Source organism: Sorex araneus, chromosome 4 (assembly GCF_027595985.1).
Source record: "Sorex araneus isolate mSorAra2 chromosome 4, mSorAra2.pri, whole genome shotgun sequence".
NCBI classification, from domain to species: domain Eukaryota; kingdom Metazoa; phylum Chordata; class Mammalia; order Eulipotyphla; family Soricidae; genus Sorex; species Sorex araneus.
In genome coordinates this window covers 193464834-193490240 of record NC_073305.1, presented here as the reverse complement: position 1 = coordinate 193490240, position 25407 = coordinate 193464834, and the positions used below count along the sequence as shown (strand labels likewise).

The 25407-nt window shown below is 60.7% G+C and overlaps 2 protein-coding genes and 1 non-coding gene across 4 annotated transcripts; 2 read left to right on the top strand and 1 right to left on the bottom strand.

Moving 5' to 3' along the window:
- The first annotated feature begins 132 nt into the window (after positions 1-132).
- RAC1 (Rac family small GTPase 1) lies at positions 133-11027 on the top strand. 2 transcript variants are annotated; one of them, XM_055135347.1, is made up of 6 exons: positions 133-408; positions 5165-5236; positions 6112-6229; positions 9178-9240; positions 9408-9568; positions 9660-11027. In XM_055135347.1, the coding sequence occupies exons 1-6, from the start codon at positions 374-376 to the stop codon at positions 9838-9840; spliced, it is 630 nt and encodes a 209-aa protein (XP_054991322.1). In that variant the 5' UTR covers positions 133-373; the 3' UTR covers positions 9841-11027. The 2 variants fall into 2 exon arrangements, with proteins under 2 accessions (XP_054991322.1, XP_054991321.1); XM_055135346.1 differs by having other exon boundaries at positions 139-408; positions 9408-9567; positions 9666-11027.
- On the top strand, positions 3445-3586 carry LOC129404726 (small nucleolar RNA SNORA79). The gene has a single exon (XR_008630083.1). It is a non-coding gene; the product is annotated as a small nucleolar RNA SNORA79 (small nucleolar RNA).
- On the bottom strand, positions 10581-22437 carry DAGLB (diacylglycerol lipase beta). The gene is made up of 15 exons (XM_004617232.2): positions 22240-22437; positions 20338-20489; positions 18377-18548; positions 17720-17978; positions 17186-17308; positions 16962-17089; positions 16370-16496; positions 15941-16024; positions 15241-15318; positions 14976-15056; positions 14703-14830; positions 14286-14354; positions 14134-14206; positions 13149-13372; positions 10581-13072 (listed from the first exon to the last, which is right to left on the bottom strand). The coding sequence occupies exons 1-15, from the start codon at positions 22332-22334 to the stop codon at positions 12877-12879; spliced, it is 1989 nt and encodes a 662-aa protein (XP_004617289.2). The 5' UTR covers positions 22335-22437; the 3' UTR covers positions 10581-12876.
- Positions 22438-25407: the final 2970 nt, after the last annotated feature.

The following is a 25407-nucleotide window of genomic DNA, read 5'->3' as shown; positions in this document are numbered from 1 at the left end:
GAGTGTGCCCGAGCGCGGCCGAGCGCGGCCGAGGCGGCCCGAGCGCAGCCGGGCACGCCCGAAGCCGGCAGGAAGCCCGGGAGCTGCGCGGGCGGGCGCGGCCCCGCCCCGGAGCCTGGGAGCGGCGGCGCCGGCGCGGGGGAGGGGCGGCCGGATGTGAGCGGAGCGGCCATTTCCTGTTTCTCTGCAGTTTTCCTCCGCCTTGGGTGGTGGCCGCTGCTGGCCTTCGGCTTCCAGTCGGCGGAGGGCGAGGCGGCGTGCCCCGCGCCCCGGCCCCCCGCGCCCTGCGCCTGCCGCCGCGCGCCGCCCCCCGCGCCCCGCGCCCCGCGCCCGCTCGCCCGCCCGCCGCGCCAGCGGCCCCCCGGCGGCCCAGATGCAGGCCATCAAGTGTGTGGTGGTGGGAGACGGGTGAGTGCGCGGGCGCGGGACTGGGGGCGCCTTCCCGCGCGGGGGGCGGCCCCGCTCGCCTCCTCCTCGGGGAGCCCCGGGGAGCTTCCGGGGTGCCCTCGCGGCGGCACGGGCTGGCGGCTGACCCGAAACTTGTCCCGCCCGCCCCTGGGGCTACTCGGGGCTGGGGGGAGGGAGGAGCCCCCTCTCCGCCCTCCTGGGGTTTTCTGGCAATTGGCGCCGAGGAAGTTTCCTCTGCTTCTGGCTGCCGGGGGCGACGGAGACGCTCCCGGTCCCGTTGCAGAAAGAGAAAGGGTGGCTGGGTGGCCCTTGGCCGGGGCGCGGTGACGCGAGGCCGCGCTGTCCACCCGCGAGGACAAGCCGCGGCTTATGCACTTTCGCCGCCTCGCCCCGGCGAGTCCCGCGAACAAGCGCCGCAGTGTAAGGCGGCCCGGGGCGCGCCTGGTACCTCGGGGGGCGCCGCGCCCCCGGCCGCACTCCGGCCGCCCCCTCCCCCCGGGCGGTCCGAGTTGTCAGCGCGCGGCCCGCCGGGCGCCCGGGATGCGATGCTGGGCGGAGGGGATGCTCCGCTCTCCCGAGGAGGGGAAGTGCAGTCCGTTGTCGCGGCGGGCAAGTTTCGATCCTTGTGCGAATTGCTGAAGCGTTGAGTCGCTTTCCCGGTGGACGTTGAACATGATTTGGCTTTCCTTTACGCCGAGCACTCCACACTCGGGCGTGGAGTCCTCCTTTTTGGTCACGGGAGGAGATAGCTGTCAGGTTGCTGGGAAGACCCAGTAACGAGGACTGTTCTGGGTGGAGGAGTGTTTGTGCCACGCTCGGGGCTCGGGGCTCACTCCTGGCGGGTTGGGTGAAGCTGGGGTCAGCCGCGTGCCAGGCAGCGCATTTTCCAAAGTCAAACCCGAGCGCGGCCGATTCGCGCAGTTTATCTTCTGCTGAGATTCGGGCCCTGCCGGTGCGTATTGACCCGTTTATCTGGTCCTTGTCAGTGCAGCTGCTGGGTCCCGGCCCGCCCTGACTCCTCCACCCCACCGCGCCCTGGGCTAGTCCTGAGCAGGGCTAAACCCGGCCCACCCGCCTGCGCCCGCTCCGCGCCGCTTCCCTCCTGGAGCTCACTCGTTTCCCAGGGCGTTGGGCTTTGGGGGTGTGGAGACGCCGGGACACCACGCCTTGCAGTGTCCCAGCGCTCAGACCTGGGGCTCCCCCGTACCTTCCAGCCGGCCCTTGGAGGCATCTCCCCGGCCTGGTGCCAGGGCTGAGTGAAGTCAGAGTGGAGAGGAAGGTTTAGGTTTTTACAGACATGGGGCAGACATTTTTGGGACAAAGCACGAACCTTCTTCCCATAAAGAGCGTTTTTTTGGCAGAATGAACTGTGCTTCTGAGGACGTGGTTGGAAGGTTCCTTTTGTTAATACATGGAGTTGGGGGCTAAGAAGTCAACAGCACTTTCAGAATTTCACACTGCAGCAGTGGAGGCAAATGGGGGTTCCACAAGTTGCAAACTTCCAGATTCCTGGGAGTTTAGTTAAAAGCCGTGCTGAAACCATGTTATGCCTAGGGCCAGTTAACTTTCCCAATGGGTTTTTCCCTGTATAGCAGCTTCATTAGCATTGGGTATTGGAGATAAATTTGCTTAGGTGTTTTTGGGGGAGAGGGCACACCCCGGGATTCCTCGGGAGTCACTCCTGACTGCACTCGGGGACCACGCCTGGCTGGCGGTGCTCCAGGTGCCGTTTTGGGTGCTGAAGAGCTGACCTCGGTCGGCCAAGTGCAAAGCAAGTGCCCCACTTGGTCAGTTTTGTGTTAAAGGTGGCTCTTTCTTCATTCACCAGTTATTTGGGGATTTGGCCCACAGATGTCTCCTTGCTGTGCCTGGGGAGATGTCGTTAGTGGTCAGGTACAGGCCGTCGCTGTTGGTGGGCCACATGGCTGGGCGTGGGCGCAGGTGGGCGCCTAGCCTCCCCGTTGCTTCTGGCAGGCGGCCTGCTGGTGAGTCAGCCCGGGCCTCGCCACCCCACTGTCCAGGAACTGCTGGGCCCTGCAGATAAACCTTTCCTGAGGTCATCTGAGTGGCGTGTCCACCTGTGACCCTCCCTTTCCACGACCAGGAAGTCCGAGGACCCGGCCAGCTTCCTGCCCAGGGCTTTGCCCCCAGGCTTGGACTCCCAGAGAAGTTTCTGAGGCTGCAGTCCAGGGAGTATCTTGCCTTGAACACTCTAGAAACTTCTTTTAGAGCCTGAGTTGGGGGTGAGAGGTTGAACCCCAGGTCACGCGTGTGCGCACATGTGTTAGGAATGCGGACACTGCCCTGGAGCCTCGTCCTGGGCCCCTGAGGGTTGATTTTATTTATTTATTTATTTAGCTTTTGGGGTCACACCCAGCGATGCTCAGGGGTTACTCCTGGCTCTGCACTCAGGAATTACTCCTGGTGGTGCTCGGGGGACCATATGGGATGCTGGGAATTGAACCCTGGTCAGCCGTGTGCAAGGCAAATGCCCTACCCCCCTGTGCTGTCGCTCTAGTCCCTGAGGGTTGATTTTAAAGGGGATTCGGGTGCTTTCCAGTAGAATTGCATTCATCTCACTATTTCTTTCAAAGACTGGGGAGAGGTTAGTTTAAACAGTTCAATATATAAAATTGGAAATTCCAAGGTAAAATTGTTGTTTTCTGGCCACACCCGATGGTGCTCAGGGATGGATGGCTCCTGGGGGGAGGGACCAGAGTGCGCTGGTCACACCCACTGCTTCACTTCTCCAGGCTGATAGGAAAGTTTCTTGCCTCAGTGGTCACTTCCTGTCTGTGGGGAGCTGGGAATGACTTTGGCCTCTCATGTGTCTTTGTGGATTTTAAAGGAGAGAAAAATATACACATATATATACACTAATGGGAAGTAAAGAGCATCTTCGTGTGTTTTTAAAAGTTAAAGTGAATATTTCAAACAGAGGCTGGATGCTTATGCTAAAAGTCAGAATTTTACCACTTAAATCATTTTTGTATAGGATGCCATATTTTTGTAGCAAACATTGATAAAATTTCAATTTGATGACGTTCCTCTCATTGCCTAGAGCATTGGCACTGGGATTTTAGTTCATCATACATCAAACTTGATTTTCTTCACTCAGAGAATATTGGGATAATGGGATTATCTGTGTATTCTCTGAAATTTGCGGAATCAAACACTGTTTAGCAAAAGAAAACAATTCCAGTTGGCATCGGGTCTCAGGCAACTTCATGAAGGTGAGACCTTGCTGAAGGCTCTTTCGGGAGAGACTTTATATTTTGATTTTTTGGGTCACACCCAGCGATGCTCAGGGGTTGCTCCTGGCGGTGCTTGGGGGACCTATGGGATGCTGGGTATCAGACCTGGGTCTGCCATGTGCAGGGCGAGCGCCCTCCTTGCTGTCCTATGGCTCTGGCCCCCTTTTGAGCAGTTGAAGCCTGTGGCTGTGTCCCAAGCCGAGTTGCCCTCGCCCCTGTGGGCTCACTCTTGTCTGTTCCACATCAGGGTTGGGGGCTTCCTGTTGCTCTGCACCCGGGCCCAGTTTTCCGGGTTCTCCTTCCATGCCAGATGCAAACTGAGGATTCTTTGGGCCTCTGAGAAGTGTTAGGGGTTCCCCAGGGGGGCCCACATTCCTTGCCTTTGCACTCGACAGTTCCAGGAAGTTGGTGCGGGCAGCGCAGAGGAGCCGCCCGCCCTCTGCCCTTCGACCTTCCCCAAGGCGGGGAGAAGCCTCCCCGCTGGCGGCGCCGCCTCATGAGGTCATGTTTGACTCGGGTTCTGAGCTGGGGAGTTCCAGCTCTTGTTAAGCGCTTAGTAATGTCATGGTGGGAACAAGTATTGGCAGGACTGGAGGAACTTGTCATCTGTCCTCGTGGAGAGGTTTTCGCCTTAAGCCCAGAAAGTAAGGAAGGAACGTAGCAAAGCACTGTGGGGGCGGAGGGTTCGTGCAGCAGGGAGGGCTTACACTCTCGGACCCGGGCTGGGTCCCCGGCACCTCATGTGGACGCCTGAGTGCCACATGGTGGCCCAGAGACCAAAGGAGGACAGAAAAGCACTTGGTGGCCACGCCTGCCCTTGGCAGTCGGGGCTCAGCTGAGGGGCCACCAAGTGACATCAGAAACCAGGGCTGGCCTTTGGGCAATGGAGTTGTCGCCTTAGTTTTCAAAGTAAGGATAAAATTGAAGGCTTGAAGCCGGAGTGAGAGTACAGTGGGGAGGGCGTTTGCCTTGCATGCTGCTGACCTGGGTTCAATTCCCGGCACCCTCTGTGGTCCCCCAGCACCACCAGGAGTGATTCCTGAGTGCAGAGCCAGGGGTACCCCTGAGCATCGCTGGGTGTGACCCAAAAAGCAAAAACAATTGAAGGTTCTTGGATGAAAGAGGTTTAAGGGAGAGACAGTTCCTGTCACAGAGGATGGGGGTAAGACACTTCTTGAATCCCACCAACCCGGATTCAATCCCCAGAACACTCTGATCCCTGGAGCACCCCTCCCCCCAGGTGTGGTCGCTCCTAAAACAACCAAATCCATTGTGCCTCTTGAGCCCTGAACTTCTTCACCAACTGTTTCCTGACTCATGCCAATAGCGGGGACCTAACTAGAAGGCTCTCGACTCCACCTGCCTGGAAAATCCTAGTTCATTAGCTTCCACCTGCAGGAGGTGTGGTGTGAGCCCGGGGCACAAAAACTTCCTTCGAGGTAAGTGTCTGCACGTGGCCTTGGCTTGGCTGAGTCCCACTAACGTGTTCCCTCTCTCCGCAGCGCTGTGGGTAAGACGTGTCTCCTGATCAGCTACACGACCAATGCCTTCCCCGGAGAGTACATCCCCACCGTGTGAGTGCGCACGCTTTCACCCGTGCTGTGAAAGCTCTTACTAACCTATGAACAAGTGATTTTCCTGTTAACATTCGCCAGGAGCTAATTAGAAGGCATTAGGGCCTTTTTGGAGAGATGCCTCAAGTTTCCACAGCTGAAGCGTGGCTAGTTGCCCTGAGTGGGTCCTGGGCGTGGAGGCAGGAGGAAGCCCGAGGAGTCCAGAGACGGCAGTGAGGAGAGTTGTGCTGGCTCTCTGGGCCTGTGTGCCGGCAGCCAGAGCTGCACCGCCCCATTCGGTTTGAATTGGCTTTGCCTGGCGCGTCAGCCATCGGTTGCTTGTCACTGTTGAGGCATCTGGCTTTGGAGTGGCAACTGGGGTGTGAGGAAGAGGAGGATGAAGAAGAGGTGTGTGGGGGGGGAGCGTTTCCTGCTGGGGAAGTTCCTGGGGACCCTGCCGTTGAGTCTCCTGCGGGGTAACCCAGGACACCCCTGTGGTTCCGTGTCGGAGTGCCCGTCTGTGGCCTTCCCATGGGACTAGCGCCACACCTGGTCGTGGCCCCCTTGCAGCCTTCCCACTTTGACCTGCCTCTCTCAGGATTCGCTGCCATCCCGGTCTGTCCGGTGCCAGGCATCACTCTGGACAGGTCACAGCACTGGGGGCGTGGCTGGCCTGGCCCTTGACAGCCCTGGCCTCCCAGTTGGACTTGGCGCTCACCGTGCAGCGAGACTTGAGTTTCAGAGCACGGAGATGTGAGCACTGGGCGTCCGCCATGTGCTCTGCCCGTTCCTGGAGTCGAGTTGGGTTTTACAAAAGGCTGACCATGGGCTGACTGTGGCTTGTTTGCGTTGGTCTGGGTCACTTGTGACTAACTGGGCCTCGCTCCTGTCTGCAGCTTCGACAACTATTCCGCCAATGTTATGGTCGATGGGAAGCCCGTGAACCTGGGCCTGTGGGATACAGCTGGGCAGGAGGACTACGACAGACTGCGCCCCCTGTCCTACCCGCAGACGGTAAGGCGTCCCGTGTTCCTGTGCTGCTGGCCTTGAGCTTCGTTGTCCGAGTGGCCGTGCTCTTGCTCTTGCTGAAGCTTACCACGCGCTCTGAGCTTGCCCGTTCCTGACGGGCACTTGGTGTCACCTGTGGATTTCCTTCTGTGGTGCCTCTGGGCTTTGTCGAGTACTGGCCTTGGTCTAGCAGCGGGTGCCCTGGCTGGTGACTGAATTCCACCGGGGCCCAGCCCTGGGGAGGGGTCCCTGCCGCACCTGCAAACCCCCTTCCGCCTTGGCAGTTTTGTGGCACGGGTGGAGTGGCGCCGTTAGGGGAGGGTTTCTGGGGGCCGTTGGGGCTCTGAGGCATGACCCCAGGGCTGACAGAAGTGTTTTCTTCCCTCCGGCTGAGCCCAGGATTCAGTACAGGTTTATAAAATACACGGCCCCTCTATTTCCTCTTTGTGCCTGGGTCTCGGTGTCACTGGGGATTTGTGTGGCGTGTCCCTGGGGGGAGGCTCGGTGGGCAGCCGCCTGAATCCCCGGGCAGTGCTGAGCACTATAGGAGACCCCACCGCGAGCTGGCTCCTGGCCCCCCTAGTTACGGAGGAGTCTGGGGGCTGTGTCCACCAGGCAGCGCCCTGGGGAGCGGAAGTTGCTCGTGTGGGGAGGGCTGGAGGGGCCAGGGCTGGTCCCGGCCTGGAGCGGGGGTGGGGGGCTCTGGCCAGTCTCTCCATCCTCCTTCACTTCTTTTCATTTGGGGTTTTTGGCTTTCCCCCCTGGAGGCGTGGAAGCTTCACTCCAGATGGAGCCTGGAGCGTGAGCAGACCGGTCCTGCCGGCTCGGCCCTGGGGAGTCCGGGAGTCCTGGGGCCGCCTTCGCTGACTGGCCTTCCCTGGGCTCTGGGAGGAAGCGTGAGGTGGGCTTGGGTGGGGCCTCCTGGTCGCTGCAGGTGGCCACTTACTGCCAGGGTCTGGGTGGATCCATGGAGCCTCGGGGCCTCCAGCCGTCGTGGCGGGGAGCTGCTCCTGCCCCGGATCCCCGATCCTCTGAGTCCCGTAACTCCAACCCTGAGGCCAGAGTAGCTGGACCTGACCTGACCTGACCCTGTGCCGTGTGCTCCCGTGGTTTGGGGTCCCGCTGCTCGGAACACTTGGGCCTTGCGCCAACTCGTGCAGTCCCCTCAGTGGGAAGTTCCCGCGAACCACCGCCCCCACACGTGTTCCTGCCCTGGGTCACTGTCTCCCGCAGGGCTGGCCCCAGGCCCGGCTCCCTGGCCTCAGTTACCTGGCGAGAGGGGGGCTGGTTCCTTGATGCTCGCTGTGGCTTTCAGGAGAAGACCTCAGGGCCGGGCGGTGCTCATTGGTAGGTGACATGCTGCGCCTGTGGTCCTGGTTAGACCACAGACTCTGCATGCCGGAAGCCTGGTTCAAGCCCCAGCGCCTCCTCGTCCCCCAAGCTTACCCTTGAGGAACCCAAGTGTGACCCCAAAACCGCGGCCGTCATGCAAGGCGGAGCCTGGTGCCTCGGGCGGCAAACGAGGCTGCATCCCACACTGTCGCCTGGGCACAGCAGGAAGGGGGTGAGGTGGGTCTGGGGGATGGTCTCTGGGAGCAGGTGGGGGGTGCATCCCCATGTGAGACCCCCCTGCATTGGGAGAGAATACGGCAGGAGGAGGAGGTGCTTTTGGGGTTGGGGAGTTGAGGCGCCTCTGGCCACCCCAAGGCCGGGCCCTTGGCAGATCCCTGGGTAGTGGGGGACAGGCAGACACTGACCACAGCTGCGGCAGTGGGGGCAGGGAGGCGGGCACTGGGGGATTCCCTGAGGGTCCTGGCAGCCCTGTGAGATTTGGCAGTGGGCTGAGTCTCTGGGGAACCTTCCGGAGCGGGCACTGGTGAGCAGCGCCGTGCCCGGGGCGTGGGCTGCAGAGAGAGCGGTTCTCCCGTCTGCGGGCCTCGCAGCCCATTCCAGCGAGTCTCCCGTTTCGGGGTGCGAGAGGCAGACGTGCAGCTCTGTGGTTGGGGCAAGGGCAGGTGCCGTGCCATGGAGTGGAGGGGGTGCAGCTCAGGCGAGACCGCTTGCACGGGGCAGCCGCTCGTGGGGGGTGGCAGACCCCGCCAGGGGGCTGATGCCGAGGAATGACGGCAGGTTGTGTGGTTTGTCACTTCCCTTCGTCTTTACTGAATTGAAACCGAGTTCTGCATTGCTAGGTCGGAGAGCCGTACGGTAAGGATAAAGGCTGCAGGGGCACAGACAAGCCGGGGGCCCCGATTGCCGTATGTAAACAGTTCCCAGCTCGCCCTCCGCCCCCTCACGGCTCCCTGTGAGCGAGAGACCAGGGCTGCCCTCCTGTGAGCTACTACTGGCCAGTGCTCGCGCTGGACGGACTAACCCTGGCTGTCGGCCTTCCCCTTCTCCTTCTCGCCCTGCTTTGGTGGCGGTGGCGGTGCGGGGCCGGCCGGGGCTGGCTGCAGCGCTGGTGAGCTGACTGGCTCGGGCTGGCTGCGGGGATCCCCGCTCATGCATGTGCCCCCCAGTCCTCCAGGAGCTGCTCTGCGGGAGGTGAGGGGTAGCGTATGTTCCGCAGAAGCAGGACGGTCTCCCGGGAAAGCGGGGCCCGGGCATTTGCACCGGCCACAGAGCGTGGAGCCCGAGAGGCTCTTCCGGGTTCCCTTCTGCCCCTGCTTCTGTTGGTGACAGCTAGAGGCTTGAAGGAGGGGTGCAGGCACCAGCTCGGGGAGCAAGGCCCGTGTGGGGGTGCTCCTTGTTGGAGGGCAAGGACGGCCACACAGTTCGGGGGATGCAGGATGGGAGGGACAGATTCCGGCCCAGAAGCGGGGCCGCTGGCCTCAGCTCTTCCTCCGCTGGCCTCGCTTCTACCCCCGGAAGCTCAGCCGCTCCTCGCGGGTTCTGGGGGGGTCGGGGGTGCCCGAGCAGGTGTGTGGGCGCATCCTCACTGTCCGTCTCCCCAGGACGTGTTCCTCATCTGCTTCTCTCTCGTGAGCCCTGCCTCCTTCGAGAACGTGCGTGCGAAGGTGAGTCGGGGTCGCGGGGGTTGCCATTGGGGGTCGGGCGGGGGGAGCTCGAGAGCAGAGCCCATCTGGACTTGTTTCCAGTCATTTTCATGCTGTGAGCTCGGGGACAGAGTGCCACCCCACAGGACGTGTGGGCGGAGCGTGCTCACCCGCCCCCTCCCGTGCAGTGGTACCCCGAAGTACGACATCACTGTCCCAACACCCCCATCATCCTGGTGGGCACCAAGCTCGACCTTCGGGATGACAAAGACACGATCGAGAAGCTGAAAGAGAAGAAGCTGACGCCCATCACCTACCCGCAGGGCCTGGCCATGGCCAAGGAGATTGGTACGAGCGAGCCCTGCGCCCTGCTGGCTGTGCGATCCCTGGGGGGCGGGGTGGCCGAGCCCCCTCGGGCAGGGGTCAGCGGCTGCGTCTCTCGGCAGGTGCCGTCAAGTACCTGGAGTGCTCGGCGCTCACGCAGCGGGGCCTGAAGACAGTGTTCGACGAGGCCATCCGCGCCGTGCTCTGCCCGCCACCTGTCAAGAAGCGGAAGAGGAAGTGTCTGCTGCTGTGAGGGCCGCGGCCGCCGCGCAATGCCAAGTTTTTGTTACAGATTAGTTTCCCCACAAAACCCTCGAACCAATCAGTCATTTTAAGGCTTTGTTTCAAGTGTAAGAGTTAAAACTTTTCACATTCTATTAAAATTTAGCCCTAAAACGACGCTTTCCTAAAGCCTTATTTCTCGAGAGCCCCAGTTCTTGCTCAGAGTGTTGCCAAACCCCTTGTGACCTCCGCCGCGTCGCCGTGCCAAGCTGGTGAGCGGGCGGCCTGGTCTCCCCCAGCCTGTAGCTTCTGAAGTTAGGGACCCGGGGTCCGGCCCGCGCCCAGCAGCGTGCGCTGTGCAGGACCCCTCCCCTCCCCCATCTCGTACTGTACAGGCGGGTGCAGCCCCGCCGGGGTGCCGAGTCCCGAGCGAATGTTTGAGACATCGAGTGTTGGAGCCTCTGCGGAGTTGGACCAGAACCTTCCCTCCGGCCGGGGGGCGCTGGGGTGGGGCTCCTGTGACCCGAGGTGAAGACAGTATTCTGACAAACTGGCGCGGCGGTGAATTCACACTGCATCGTACACAGAACGATGAAACGAATCAATGTCCCTGGGAGCGTTTCTGAAGGGCCAGCGCTGTGTGCAGGGTGGCTGCCGCGCGGGCCCCAGCGCTCTGTCCCCCGCCTGGGCCTTCCTGACGCATCTTAGAACTGGGATTCCTGTGGCGGCTCAGCCAGCCCCGGCCCTGGAACCTCCCTCGTGAGCAATAGGCCTCCCCGTAGAACTTCCCGACACTGCGTTACTTCTGGGGTAGATTAGTGAAAGTGCATCCCATGTTTTCCTGATCCTTTACTTGGCTAATCGACGCTTTCTTAGTTTTCTAGTGACTAGGTGTAAAAATCATGTGTTGCAGCTTTTTAGTTTTTTAAATATTTTAGATATCTCAACTTCCCTGGGCTTCCTAACACCGCAGCCGGCCAGCACCGCACCCTGACTAATGCTGCCCTCTGCCCCGTGGCCACGTCTCCTTGCTCCTTCCACTGTTCCTTTGGGTCTGAGATTCTGGAAAGACCGTGCTCGTGCTAACAGAGTTTTGTACAACTTACCCACTGGCGAGAACACAAGGTTGGAACCTTCAACCACTAGAACAAAACTTTTTTAATTGACAATTGCAGAATTGTGGAGTGTTTTTACATTGATCTTTTGCTAATGCAATTAGCAGTATGTTTTGCATGTATGACTTAATAAATCCTTGAATCAGATACCTGGTAACAGTTGAATTCTTGAGATCTCAGTGAACAATTGAGTGTGTGCCTCACTTGGTGAGATGGTGCAGGAGTGAGATGGTGCAGGGGTGCCTGCCTTGCACACCTACTTCAATCCACCGAGCACCGGCCAAAGCCCCGAGTAAGTCCTGAGCACCAGGTGTGGCTCCAGAGCCCCCAAATCCTGAAGAGGGATCTGGGGTCAGCTTCTGGTTTTCATGCATCCCTGGAGAGGCGAAGGGGCCAGCAAATGGTTGGGAGGGGCTTGCTGAGGAGCCTGCGCTCGGGCGTCGAGGGCATGGGAGCTGGACTGGCTGTGAAGGGTGCAGACTGACAGCTGACTGAGGATCCTTTCTTGAACCACAAGCTGTTGAAGAACATGTGAATCCACCTTCTGAGTACTGTGAAGTTTCCTGTCCCCCATGCTGGTGGGCACACCAGGTGTCTATCGGGCTGAGACCACGTGATTCTGAACATTACCCCCCCCCCCAGAGAAAGACCCCTGGTTGTTCTTACCCTGAAGGCCGCCAGGGACTGGCCCTGCTGCCGCCACCCTTGGCCCCACTAGGTGACCAGCCGGTAGCTGGGAGCACACGAAGGAACAGGGGTGAAGAGGTGGCCAGGTCAGGGTGCTGCCTGGCCTCACCTCTGTCTTTTCAAGTCTCCTAGCTCACCACCCAGACTGGAGTTTTTGGCTTTTCTTCGGCCACATCCAGCGATGCTCAGGACTTACTCCTGGCTCTGCACTTAGGGATCATTTCCGGTGGGTTTGGGGGACCTTATGTGGTGCCAATGTTAACTATAACCTGTGTTAGCTGTATGCAAGGCAAGTACCCTACTGGTAGCACTGCCCTATCGATCCAGCTGTTTTTTTTTTTTTTTTTGGGTGGGGGGCCACTGGGAGTGATGCTCAGGAATTACTGGTGGTGCTTGGGGGTCTTTATGGGATGCTGAGATCAAACCCAGGACAGCCGAAAGGCAAACGCCCTTCTGCCCTACAGGCACAATACTGCAGCACAAACCCTGGCCCCCAATGCCTGCAGGTGTCCTTCCACCTGGGACCAGGTTCTAATTGCTTAGTAACTTGTACCCCTGGCTGAGCTGTGGCCTCTGGGCTGAGCCCCTACGATCCTACACATGCCTCCCGCCCCAGCCTGCGCTTCTTCTCCTCAGCCACAGGGGGGCGCGCGTGCAGAGTCTGGAGCAGAGGCGTCCTGGCTTTTCTCATGCAGGTTGGTGGCTGCCAGTGCCCTGAGGGCCAGCTGGGCTGTGGGCGGAGGAAGCACCCCATGGGCAACCCCCCTATGCCCTGTTCCTGTCTTAGCCCGGAGGTGTTGTGCCATGGCTGTGGGCAGCCTTCCCTCCTCCTTGGGCTGTGACTCGGAAAAAACCAGTCTGGGCTGGTGAGAGCTGGGTACAGATCACTCCTGAGTGACACTTCACTGTGGCTGGTGGGTGAGACCCTCAGTCTGCAGGGCGCTAAGAAGACTCAGACCCACTTTGCTGGCTTCACAGCAGACAAATATGTTTATGGGGAGCAGCTTGGGGGTGCGCCAGTGACTGAGTGAACCCATGCGGGCTGCCAGCCAGTCCTCGGTGGGTGCCAGCAGGGTCCCTGTGGCACCCTCACAGCTGAGCCCGAGCTCCCAGAGCCAGAAAGGCTCAACCTGCCCTGACGCTCTGCCTCGGACAGCCCAGCAGGGTGGGGAGGGTGCAGGCACTCGGGGGGCCTTCCAGAAGCTTCTCCTGCCCCCGTGCCCCGGCTGGGACCTGGTGCCTCTCCCACTGTTCGCCTATTTTGTCAGCAGAGTGCCAAGGAGGTGGTGACTCAGCCATCCCGCCGGGCTCAGGCCATGCACGTGGGGGCCACTCTATTGGCCGGGCAGGACACGCAAGTGGCCCTGTCAGACACGACCCTGTCCAGGGCGCGGAGCAGCACGTCGGGCATGTGATCAGTCAGCATCTTGGGCCCGATGAGGATTCTGCTGAACTCTGCCTCGTGGGCCCACCTGGCGCTGTACTGGGTGGTGGAGCAGCAGAACCTGGGGGCAAGAGCGGCATCGCTGTCATGCTGATACCTGGGTGCCGGAGGCCCCGCCCCTGGCGACCCCAACTCACCGACCAGAAGTGCCCTCCTCCTCCAGGTGGATGATCCTGCCCGGGGGGTACAGGGGCGGGTACTGGGGGCGTGACCGGAGCGGGGAGTGGCGCACCAGCAGGCTCTGCTCCCCGAGGAGAGGCTGGGTCAGGTCCCCCTGCTGGCCCCCGTCCAGCTCTGTCGGGAAGTTGGCGGGGCTCCCCCCGAACAGCTCGTACCAGCACCCGTGCAGCAGGATCTGGTACTGAGGGCAAAAGCCGGGGGTCTGTTTAGCGGGTCCCGCTTATGCCGGGGGTCCAGCCTGGCCAGGCAGCGGCTGAGCAGGGGCGCCTCTGCATGCACCGCGGGTCCCCCAGGCAGACCCCAGAAGGCCAGAAGGTGGAAATCTGGCCAGGAAGTGGCAGGCTGTCGGCTGAGCACCACCAGAGAGAGGGAGGTGGCCCAGGTCTGGGGGGGGGGGTGCCAGGTGTCTGCAGGGACCCCGTTAGCAGGAACACCCCTCTGGGACGACCTTTCAGCTCTGGGAACACCCAGCAGTTCTCAACAAACTCAACAGCCACCACGTCCTCTATGGCGGCTTGCCGTGGCGCCCGCCTCAGAGCCGCGGGCCAGGACGCCCTGCTCCCACGATACAGGCACCGAGGACACCCTAACTCCAGGCAGTCTGAGTGTCGGTCTGCTCTGCCTGGGGTCACTCCCAGCAGTGGTCAGGGGACTATGTGGCGCTGGGGATGGAGTCAGGGGCCCCCGCAGCCGGGCCTGTGCGCAGGGCTTCCTCCTTCCTGGCTTTGCGCTCAGGGACCATATGGGATGCTGGGGATCGAACCCAAGGCCAGTGCCCTCCCTGCCGTGCTGTCACTCTGGCCCCGGGGTCCCTGGCTCTGGCAGCAAAGGCGTCAGTGAACCATTGCTTGCCCAGCGTCTTCTGCTGTCCTGCAGTGCTCAGGGCTGGGCCAGGCCGGGGAGTGGACGCAGCGGCGGCCCGGCCGCACACCTGCTCGTTACCTTGGGCTTGTTGCAGTGGGCAATGACCCGCAGGATCCTCTGCTTCAGGTCCTCCAGGTTGGTCACGCTGAGCCTGCCGGCACCGACACCGCGCCCAGCTCAGCTCCGTGCCTGGCCCGGCCTGTGCCCGCCCAGCCCGCCGCCCCGCTCACCTGGGGATCACATCCTTGCCCAGGATGAGAGACACGATGAAGCTCTGCGAGTGTTCGTGCAAGGCTTTGCTGGAACCCCAAAGGCTCCCGTTAGTGGGGGGTGGGGGGTGGGGTCAGTCCACGCCCAGCCCTGGCCTCTCCTGAGGGGAGGAGGGCCACTGGGGCCTTGCGGACTCCAGACCCCAGGCAGCAGGCGCAGCCTTCCACAGAGGCGCCTCCCATGGACAGGCCCCAAGATGCCTGAGACCCCAAAAAACAGCATGGAAGGGCTGGAGCGAGTGAGGTCATGACGCTCAGTCCCGCCCCGCAGCCACTGCTGGGGCCACACTCCGGGAATGCCTCTACTCCCACCCACGGACAGCGGGTCCTGGTGGGCACCTTGGCCGGCCTCTGCGGGGAGACGCCGTGAGCAGGTACCTGAGCAGCCCCCGGGGCGGGGAGAAGGCGTAGCACCTCACGCCCGGGTATGCGGCCCGGAGCAGGAGGGACAGCAGTGCCGCCGCGCCAGCGCCCAGGCTGTGGCCCACCACGACCAGCCGGTAGTCCTGGGAGACGAAGGGGCAGGCAGGGGGCAGGTTAGCGGGGGTGGGGTGGGGGAGGCAGGTGAGGTTAACAGTGGGGGCGCTGGCAGGGGGGGTGGGGAAGGCAGGTGAGCAGGGGTGGGGTGGGCCGGGCGGCTCTGAGGCTCACGGGTGCGGCGTGGAAGGCCTGGCTCAGGATCCCGTCCCTCACCAGCCGGCGGTGCAGGTACCTGGCGGCCTGCGAGATCCCCTGCAGGAGACATGGCTGGTTGGGCCGACCCCGCAAGGCGAGGGTGTCGAGAAGGCCCTGACACACTGGACACTGTGCTGCTCACTGGGGAACCGCCTGGGGCCTGGTGCCACCCTGTGTGCTGAGTAGTCCTGCACCCCCCCACTCAGAGCCAAGCCCCTCCACACTCAGGGCTGGGCCGCACCTTGTGTGCCGAGCAGTCTTGCACCCCACAATCGAGGTCCAGGGCTTCGCTCTCAGCCGACAGGTCCGTCAGGATGTCCTGCAAGGTCGCCAAGGAGAGGACTTGGTGGGTGGGGGGTGCTGCCAGGGCTGGGGGCAGGTCCTCACAGTGAGACGGGGTGTCTCCTGGGACAGAGCACTCGGAGCGGAGCCTGCGCTGCCTGGACTCAGGAGGAAAGCTCGGCAACTGGGAGTCCTGAGGCCCGTGGCATGAGCCTCTGGCCAGGTGAGAACTATGGGGTCTGGGCACCAAGGCCAGAACCAAGCCAGGCCCTGTCCTGGGGCTGCTCAGTGAGAGAAGGGAAGGCAGGGTGGGCAGGAGATGCCCCTGCAGGGCAGAGGGACTTCCTGGAGGTGGTGACACCCAAGTAGTGGTTGCTCTCTGGAAGCAGAGGCCATCTTTGCCCAAGGGAGGCCTCTGGGCAGGGGGTGCAGGCGGGAGCGTATGAGGAACTGACCCACAGGGTGGGCAGTGAGGGGCAGCTGAAAAGGCACAGGGACACCCTAAAGCTGGGGCAGTGGGGTGAGCACCATGAGAGCCACAGCAGCCCACGGGAGCCTGGAAAAGGCCCCGAGATCCAGGGGCCTTCCTGGAGGTGTCAGACTCGGGCAGACACGGGGTAGCTGGTGGGAGGGGTAAGCTGGGGGCTGGAGCTGCTGACCTGGAGAGACATGGTCCCCCTCACGGCCACCACCACCGACTCCTTCCTGTGGTCCAGCGCCACAAAGAACGGGATCTCATACACCTGCGGGCGGGCGGGCGGAGTCAGGCCGGCCCCAACACCAGCAGGGCACCCCTGCCCCTCCCTCTCCGGGGGCACCAGGCACTCATGGGGACGTGGTTCTGGGGGATCAGCCCAGGTGGCCCACAGGCTGTCTCTGCAGGACCAGGGTGGGGTGGTGACAGCTCCCAGGAGGGACCCCACTGGTCCCCCAGAGCCCTGCTAACGTCACGGGGGCTGGAGGAGAGAGAACGAGCCCCTCAGCGGCCCCGTGCCCAGCGCTGTCTGTGAGACACGGCGCTGCCTGAGGATGCCGCGTCACACGCCTTTCTGTCCGGTGGGAAGCCAGACCCGACCCGCTGTGCTGACCTTGTCGTGGAAGCTGATGTGGATGAAGTCGTGGCACTGCAACCCCGTGGTGTGCAAGATGGAGCCCAGGTGGCAGCGCAGCCGCTTGCCCCCGGCCAGGCCGTCCTCGGGAGCCGGGCCCCTGCAGCTGCATGGCGCGGGGTCACCAGCCCGCAAAGGACACACCGTGTCCCTGTCCCCCACTGTGGCTTCTGTCCACATCTGACCAGCTCCTCCCAGGTGCTGCCACCACCAAGGATCCAGACGGCACATGGGGGTCGGGGCACAGTGGGGAGGGACGCGCTGCGGGGGGAGGGGCCTCAGGGGGTCAGAGAGAGAGCTGGGCGCGCTGGGCATGCTGGGGACATGGACAGACTCCCAGGCTTCGGGCACTGTCCCCGAGGCTCGGAATGTCTCTGCATCAGCTCATTTGGTTGTTCCTGGCTGATTTGGGGCAGGGTTTGGGTTCAGTGGGTCCCAGGAAACACTTTGGGGTGTCAGGGATCCGACCGGGCAGCAAGGGGAAGGTGGGTGGAGGCTGCCTGGAGCAGGCCTGACCTGAGCCAAACTTCAGAGCAAGACACAGAACCCAGGGCTCCGAGGGGGTACCTACCAGTCGCCCCCGATCCTGCAGAGCCCCGTGAAGGGGTTCCGGTACACGTACAGGGGCCAGCCGTAGGCAGCCGCCGCGAACTGCATGTAGTGGCGGCAGTTCTCCAGCTCGGCGTCCAGCTCCGCGTCCTGGGGAAAGTCGCCGTGTCTGACATTGCCCAGCCCCGCCCTGGAGTACTCTCCTCTCCCTGGCCGGACCTCCGCCCCAAAGACAGCCGGGCTTACCTGGGGGGACCCCAGGGGGCGGCTGATCACCTCCACAGGGTCGCGGCTGCCACTCAGGTTGTCCTGCTGCTGGTGGAGCAGGGCAAGGCCGGCCGCGATGTCGCTTGGCACCAGGTCCGTGTCCTGCGGGCAACGTGCTGCCTTGTCACGGCTTCATGCAGCCCACAGGGACAAAGGCATGTGGACACACACAGGCCCCGTGTCCCCGAGGGCTGCCGTGGGGACCAGGGGTCAGGGGTCACCAGGGGTCAGGGGTCATGAGGCCCTGGAGTCCAGCCCAGCTCAGCCAGAAAAATCAGTTTCAATGACTAAACTCTGTAAAAAACAGATTAAAATATAGGAAGTGGGGCCGACAGAGGCCAGCATGCCCGCCTTGCACACAGTGCCCCAGATACCCCCCTGAGGCCACCAGGAGTGACCCCTGAGCACCACTGGGGCTGGTTCCTGAACAAAACCAAAGCCAGGCAAGACTCGCAAGCCGCACCAGTGTGCCGAGCAGGGGCCTCGGCCCCGCCCTGTCCCCATGGGTCTTACAGAGAAGCAGGTGGACAGGAGCTGGGCCGTGCTGGAGAAGGCCACCCGCGCCTGGTCGTCACGGCCTACGCAGAAGCACAGCAGCTTCACCCGAGTCTCCCACATGCTGGTCGCCGCTGTCCTGAGCCCCGTGAAGAACTGGCTGGCCTCTCGGCTGTCCAGGGACTCGGGCCCGATCGAGGGACAGGGAGCCAGTTTGCCCCCAAGTGGGTCAAAGACCATGACGATGGTCACGGCAGTGGAGGCAATGATGATCCAGCTGCAAGGCAGGAGGCAGGGCTCGGCTCCACCCCACACCGGGCGGCCGGGAGAGGGGTCAGAGAAGTGGGGGGCAGGGGAGAAGGCAAAGCACAGGGACAGGACAGAGACCGGGACAGGGAGGGACAGAGAGGGAGAGGAACAGGGACAGGGACAGGCCCCCTTTCCTATGCTCAGACCCTTCTTTGTCCCCCGCCGTGCCAGGCACTGTGGGCTCAGGGCTGTGAGTCTGGGGGCTGCTGGGGATCTTTGCAGCCCCTTGGGGGGTTTCTTTCTCAGGTGACCACGAGGGTGGCCAGATGGTGCCGAGGCCAGGACTGTGGGGACCCGACCCTGGACCCCACCATTCCCCTGGGGCGATGTCCTGCCTGCTTGTTGCTGGGGGCCGGGCAGTCCCACCTGACCACCACGGTGGCGATGATGCCGTTGATGACGACTCTGTTGCACTGCGTGTCGTCTGTCACCCAGACCGCCCCCAGGGACGCCCAGACCATCTCGGGCACAAACAGCGCCAGTCGGAGGTAGAGCAGCTTGGCCATGGCCTTCCGTGGCCCGGGGTTACAGATGGTTCCTGAAACAGCAGCAGCAGGCATGGGTGCTCTCCCCAAGACCCGGCGGCAGGGCCCGCTGACGCCTCCCACACCCCACAGGGGACCCCACCGTGGTGCTTTCAGAAGTGAAATGGGGGTGCAGGACCAAGCCAGAGGGCTGAGTCGGCCAACAGAGAGCACAAAGCCCTGGGCGTGGGGTACGGCAGGATCAGGGCACAGCTGTGGGGTACACTGGGAGCAGGGCACAGACTGTGGGGTACAGCAGCATCAGGGCACGGCTATAGGTACGGCGGGATCAGGGCACGGGCTGTGGGCATGGCGGGATCAGGGCACGGGCTGTGGGCACGGCGAGATCAGGGCACAGGCTGTGGGCATGGAGGGATCAGGGCACGGGCTGTGGGCACGGCGAGATCAGGGCACAGGCTGTGGGCACGGCGGGATCAGGGCACAGGGCTGTGCATGGGATCAGCTGCCTTCTGTTCCCCTCACTCTCCAGAACAGACAGTCTGGTGCTCCCATTCCTGCCTTTCCTCCCAGACAGCCCGTTACGGCAGCCGCCATTCCGGCTCCGTCATCCCTGCAGCCTGACGAGGCGCACGGAGGCCTCTCATGAGGGGCTGTGCCCAGCTGCCGTGGGGTGTCTCCTGGGCCAACATCTTCCCTCGGTAGGGGCCTTCGAGGAACCAGAGCAATGGAGTGAGAGGGCTCCCAGAGCGGACATCGGTAAGTGACCCCTGGCAACCGTCACAGGAAGAACAAATGATCCACGGCCAGCAGAGGGACGGGGTAGAGGAACCCGCCCCGGATGTGGGCCAACCCCGCACCTTTGAGCACCACCAGGAGTTATCACTGGATAAGGTCCAAAAACTAAACCCCACTGTCAATGGGGGTGGGAAGGGCAGTACAGGGAGGAAGGTGCTTCTCCAGCAGATTCCTGGCTGGAATCTCTGACGCCACACCCACTACCCTGGTCACTGCCAGGACAGATCCCTGAGCGCAGAGCTGTGAGCATAGCCGGGAGTGGCCCCAGATCTAACAAACAAGCGTAATGAAAGTACCACAGGATGCTCTTTCCCACCCACCCGGCGGCTGCAAACAAAGGTGTCAGGCCGTGGGGAAGCTGCACCTGTCAGCATGCCGGGGGCCATGGAAACTGCGCAGCTGTTTGGGAAAGAATCTGGCAGGTCCCCAAAATCTCAAGAGTTACCCCAGGATCTCGCAATTCCCTCTGAGGTACAGATCCCACGCATATGTGTCAACATTTGGAGCGGCTGTTTCCGAAAGATGCAAAGAACCGAGAGGACACCCTGGGAGGAGCCACCAGTCACAACTCTGGAGGGGCCACGCATGGCGGCAAAGCGCCCGCCTGGCAGGCACGAGGCCCCGAGTTTAACCACAGCCCCGCCTGTGACACCCAGTGTGTGACCCTCGACACCACGAGGACAGGCTGCCTTGAGACCCAGTTGGTTGGATCGGGCCAAAGGCGACCCAGAGGAGCACGCTAGAGAGAGGCAGAGCATGGAGCCCGGGAGGACTCCCTGCCAGGGAACAGGATCCTTCCCGGATGCTGAAACGTCCTGAAACTGACTGTGATGATGGGACGAGGCTAGGGGTCGGAGTGACAGCACAGAGGGAGGATGCTTGCCTTGCATGCAGCCAACAAGGGTTCAATCCCCAACACCTCCAGGAGTAACCCCTGAGAACACCACTCAGGGTGCCTGCTCCCCTCACCCCAGCACCCCCAACTCGGAGCCAGGAGTAGCGGGGCTCGAACACCCAAAGCCCAACAGGGAGGAGGAAAGCTCCTACCTCTCATGCTGACGCACACGATGGCAAGCAGGGTGCCGATGACCACGGCCAGGAACACCAGCAGCACCAGCAGGTAGCCGGCGAGCAGGCCGCCCCCCGCGCAGTCCAGCCTCCGTCTGTGCATCAGGTAGAGGCTGAGGATGCCGAACCACCTGCGGAGAAACGACGCAGCTTCGGGAGGATGCAGTGCTGGGCGGGAAGGGCGAAGGGCGGGAGCTCAGCCTCTGCCACTGGGAGCCCCATGTCTGAACCCCAGCAATGCTCGGGAGTGAACCCCCAACCCCAAAATACATGGAAACAAATCTACTAGAACTGAATGCGTGTTGGTTTGGGGTGGGAAGGGCTCTTGTGGGCAGAATCAAAGCCTTCAAACACGCAAAGCCCAAGCTGGACCCCCGAGCCCAGCCCTGGCTCTGGTGTCTTCCACTTTCTATGCTTAAACAGTTGCTCTTTTTTTTTTTTTTAAATTGCTATTTTGAGGCTATACCTGGTGGTGCTCAGGGCTTATTCCTGGCTTTTTGCACAGGGTCACTCCTGGGGTGCCAGGGATCGAACCCTGGCCAGCCACATGCAAGGCAAATGCCTTCTCTGCTGTACCAAGGCTCTGCTCCTCCCATGCTGCACTTCTCTGCCTGCTCTGAGACCTGAGCGCAGCTACAGCCACCAGGAGGCCAATATCATCCAAGTGGCAGGAGGCAGGAGCATTCCCGACCACTGGAAGCAGAGCAATTAATGTGTATACTTTACTCCTGGAGGGAAAAACTGAAGACAGAGGCTGGAGCGGTAATATGGCAGAGGGGCACTTGCCTTACTTGCAGACAACACATGTTTGCTCCCCAGCATCCCATAGGGACCCCGGAGCACCGCCAGGAGTAATTCCTGAGTGCAGAGCCAGGAGTAATCATCGCTGGGTGTGGCCCAAAATCGAAAACTAAACAAACTGAAGCCAACACCCCAGCAAAGATGTTTCATGGTGGGTGTTGACAAACCCCACACACAGGCCGTGTGGGAGCAAACACACATTTCTTCATCGGGGACAGAAAGAGCAATACCATCAAGCAGTGTCAAGGCACGGAGGTATTTCAGCAAAGAGCTGGGCACCACTTGGCAAAAATCAATGCATCCAAGACTCCAGCCCAGAAGTGCAACTGGGGACCAGAAACATGGAGCTAGCAGCTGAGCACTGCCTTGCATGCACCCAACCCGGTTTTGATCCTGGCACCCCATATGGCCTTTCCAAGCGCTGCCAAGGAGTCAGCCCCGACCGAGCATGGCTGCGCTGTGATAAAAAAAAAAAAAAAAAAAAAAAAACAGAAATGAAACTGGACTAGATCACTTCTTTTGGGTGCTTACGGCAAATTTAGGATCTCATGCCTCTGTCTAAAAATATTAAAGGGAAATTATCTCCGAAACAGCTTGCGCTGAAAGGAGAAACTCATTTCACTTCCTGTTCTTCTGTTCCTTTCTTCCCAAGATCTGAGTTTTTGCTAAGGACCTTCAGAGTCGCCCCTACTCCGGGCGCACGAGAGCCAGGCATACGCCAGGCTGTAGGCTTCTCCCGGATCCGGCCTCCGCCGCCCAGGACCCGCACCGGCACGCGTGGCTTCGCGGCCCGAGTTTCGGGCGCAAGTGCCGTGTGTTCGGGGCTGGGGAAGACGGGGCAGACAGTGGCTTTCGGTGGACGAGCAAGGAGGCGCCGGCGCGTCCAAGCGGGGACGGCTCATGCCCAAGTGCGCGGCTCCTGTCCCGCCCGTGCCACCCCGTCAGCCCGCGGGTCCAGCCGACTCCCCCCCGAGCAGTGTCCGCGCTTTGGGCCTCAGTCTGCCGGCCGGGGAGACGCACACCCGCGTCCCGGCTGGGGGCACCCGGCGCCGGCGCCCGCCCGCAGCCCGCCGCGCTCACCACGGCACCCGCAGACACAGCTCGCAGCATCCCGGGAAGACCAGATCGTCACTGGCGAGGACCCAGCGCCGGCCGAAGAGCACCATCCCGGGCATGGCGAAGGCCCCGCCGCCCGGTCCCGGGCAGCCCCCGCGCGCCCGCGACCACTCTGAGTCCCGCGCACTGCCCGCTCCCGCGGCCAAACTGACCCGAGTCCCCGTGGGCGCACGCGCCGAGCCGGGCGCAGGCGCACTGGGCTCCCGGTTCGCCGCGCGCCTGCGCAGACCGGCCGACACGGAAGAGTCGCGGGCCAGGCTGGCCAGGGATTCGGGCACCTTGTCCGTAGGCTCCGATGGAATCCCCGGTTTGGGCCGGCCCACGGCTGCAGATGGCGGGGCCCCAGGGCATGTCAGGTCGGCGGGACTCCCCCCTCCGCAGTCCTGCCGGGACTGGACGGCCAGACCACGGGCCACCTGCCCCTTCCCCCGCCCGCCAGCAGCCGGGTGACCGGGCACGCATGTAGACGGGCACCTCTCAGGGGGCCGAACCCGTGCTCCAGTGAGTGCGGGTTGCTCGCGCCCTTACGTTCAGCGGCGGGGGAGGTTTTTTCCTTCCCAGCTTCCTCGAAGGTCCGGGAGTGTCCCTGATCAAAGTTCTTCCTGGTCACTCGGCTGCCCGCGGGCCTCAGCTTGTGTCATTGCCGGACAGGCGTCCCCCGGGCTGGCCACCTGAGCCAACACAGCAACCCTGTCCTTTCCCGTCCCCCGACCTGTTTTCGAAGTGCAATTCGTGGTACCAGATCACCAACGTTGTCGCTCACCGCCCACCTTCAGGGCACGGACAGTCAGTCCCGCTCGTGCTCTGCTGAGTCTAAGAGTCCTGTTACATACTTCTATGACAAACTAATTAAATGGCAAGATTTAGGGGACTGGAGAATGGCCACAAAGGTTAAGGCACATTTGTGTAGCGTGGGGCTGAGGTCAGGGTTAAAGGCAGGGTGTAGGGCAGGGGAGAGAACAGTGGGCAGGGTGCTTGCCTTGCACGCTGCAGATCAGGACACCCCAAACAATGCCAAGCATAATTCCTGAGTGCAAAGCCAGGAGTAACCCGAGCATCGCAGGGTGTGTGTGGCGCAAAAGCAAAAGCAAAATGTGATTGCAGCCTGAGATAAAAAAAAAAAAAAAAAAAACACAGCTGGAGAAATAAACTGCCTTGCCTGCAGGCCAGGTTCTATCCTGCCTTTTCCTAGTAAGGAGGATATTGTGCACTTAAAACCACCACAACCCACAGCTAAGGTAAAGGTAGTGGTTAAGTATACCTTAATTTTGTATTTTTTTGTTTTCGTCCTAGGATTGAGAGGAGAGCCTCACATATGCAAGGCAGTTTATTTCTAATCACTGCAAGTGTATTCTGCCATTTCCAGGTAATATTATTCCACTGGCTAAGTTAGACCTTATTCCATCATATGAAATGCCAAGTATATTCACCTTACTTTAGGATTTTTTTTGAGACAGTAGAGGGGGGTTCAGGTGCTTCACTTGCACAATGCCAAACCCAGTTCAATCCCTGGCACTACATATGGTCCCCCATGTACTAACAGTAGTGATCCCTGAGCACTGCCATGTGGCCCCCAAACCAAATATATATTGCTTTAAGACACTGAAAAAGAAGTCTTTTTTTTTTGTCTAAATCAAAAAATAGTTCTTAAAAAAGCAAATGAGATTACTAGAAGGATAATAGAGCAGGTAACTCCTAGGCAGATCAGGTTGGATTCCAGAGATCTGGCATGAGGCAAGACTCCTGAGTCTGCTCCCAAAGCTTTTATCCTTAAGGCCTCCTAGACAGCCCAGGATGGATCACACCCAGCAGTGCTCAGAGCTTACTCCTAGCTCTGCATTCAGAGACCATATGGGAACCAAATTGGCTGCGTGCAAGGCAAACGCCCTCCCTGCTGTCCTATAGCCCTGGCCCCCAATCACTGAGGATTTCTATGCAAAGATTTTTGTTTGACCTTGACAGGAACTGTCCAGCTTCCTGGTTCTGGCACCGACAGGCAGGGATGTATCTTCTCTACAAGGCCTTTCCACCCACAACTTGATTTTTCACTCCCCATTTTCCCCAACTCCTCTCTTGATCAAGTGGCAAGAAAGAAGGAAATGTGATTGAAGACTCAAGGGGCAGGATTTACACACAGCTTTTCATGGAATTATCATTTCATAACTTTGCTTTATTTCTTTGTGTTGATATTAGAAAGACTTCCACACAAACGGAAGAGCTCCAAAAAGATTTACCTGATAATCTTTATTGAGGATGTGAAAATAACTGAACCAGTGCTTCCTGCAGGTGTGCACGGGCGCTGAGGACTCGGCCGGCCCCACACTCCCACCCTGGCAAACTATTCGTTTAGACACTGTCCTGACTGGCTGCGTCTAATGGTCGTGGTATCTTGGGCAGAGCAACTGGAGAAGGCAGGGGTTCTTCATGCGGAGGTCCCAGCTCCTTGGATGCACTGTGCTCTACAATGCATGGGCCCAGCTTGGGTTTGACTGACATGCACAAAAGAGGAGTGAGCTACTCCCCCTGGTCTCAGGGAGGATTTCCCAGCCTTCCTGCACACACTCAGAATCTTCCAAGGAGGATAAAAAAAGACACCAGAACACAGGGAGGAAAGCGAGGTGAGTGAAGGAGATGGGGGTTGGTGCAGCCAGTCAAGGAGAAACATCCAGGTCTGAGCATGGCTGCAGTAATCTTTTAGGATTGTAAATTCAAGTCACAAACAGCAATTTGTGTTTCACTCCTGGGGAGCAAAGTCCACTAGGGTGTGGTTACATCTCCTGACAGACCAGAGAACAATGAATCCAACCTGGCTCACCACAAGGTACTTGAGTGCAACAAGCAAGTGTACCATTCCTTTAGTAAGCACTGTCAGCACCCAACATTTTAATGTTTGTAGCGCCCCACATAAGAAAACAAGTCATCTATTTTTGTATTAAGCAATGTAGTCAAAATCAACAGAATGGCAAAACCAGGATAGTGTCAATTTCCCTACAAAATACAGGTTCAGATAACTAAACAAATGTTTTGCAGCCCTCCAGAGCTTTTTGTTCTGGAGGCACACCTAGCACAGTGCTCAAGACTCACCTGGCTCAGAGCTCAGGAATCACTCCTGGTAGGGAGCCATATGGGGTG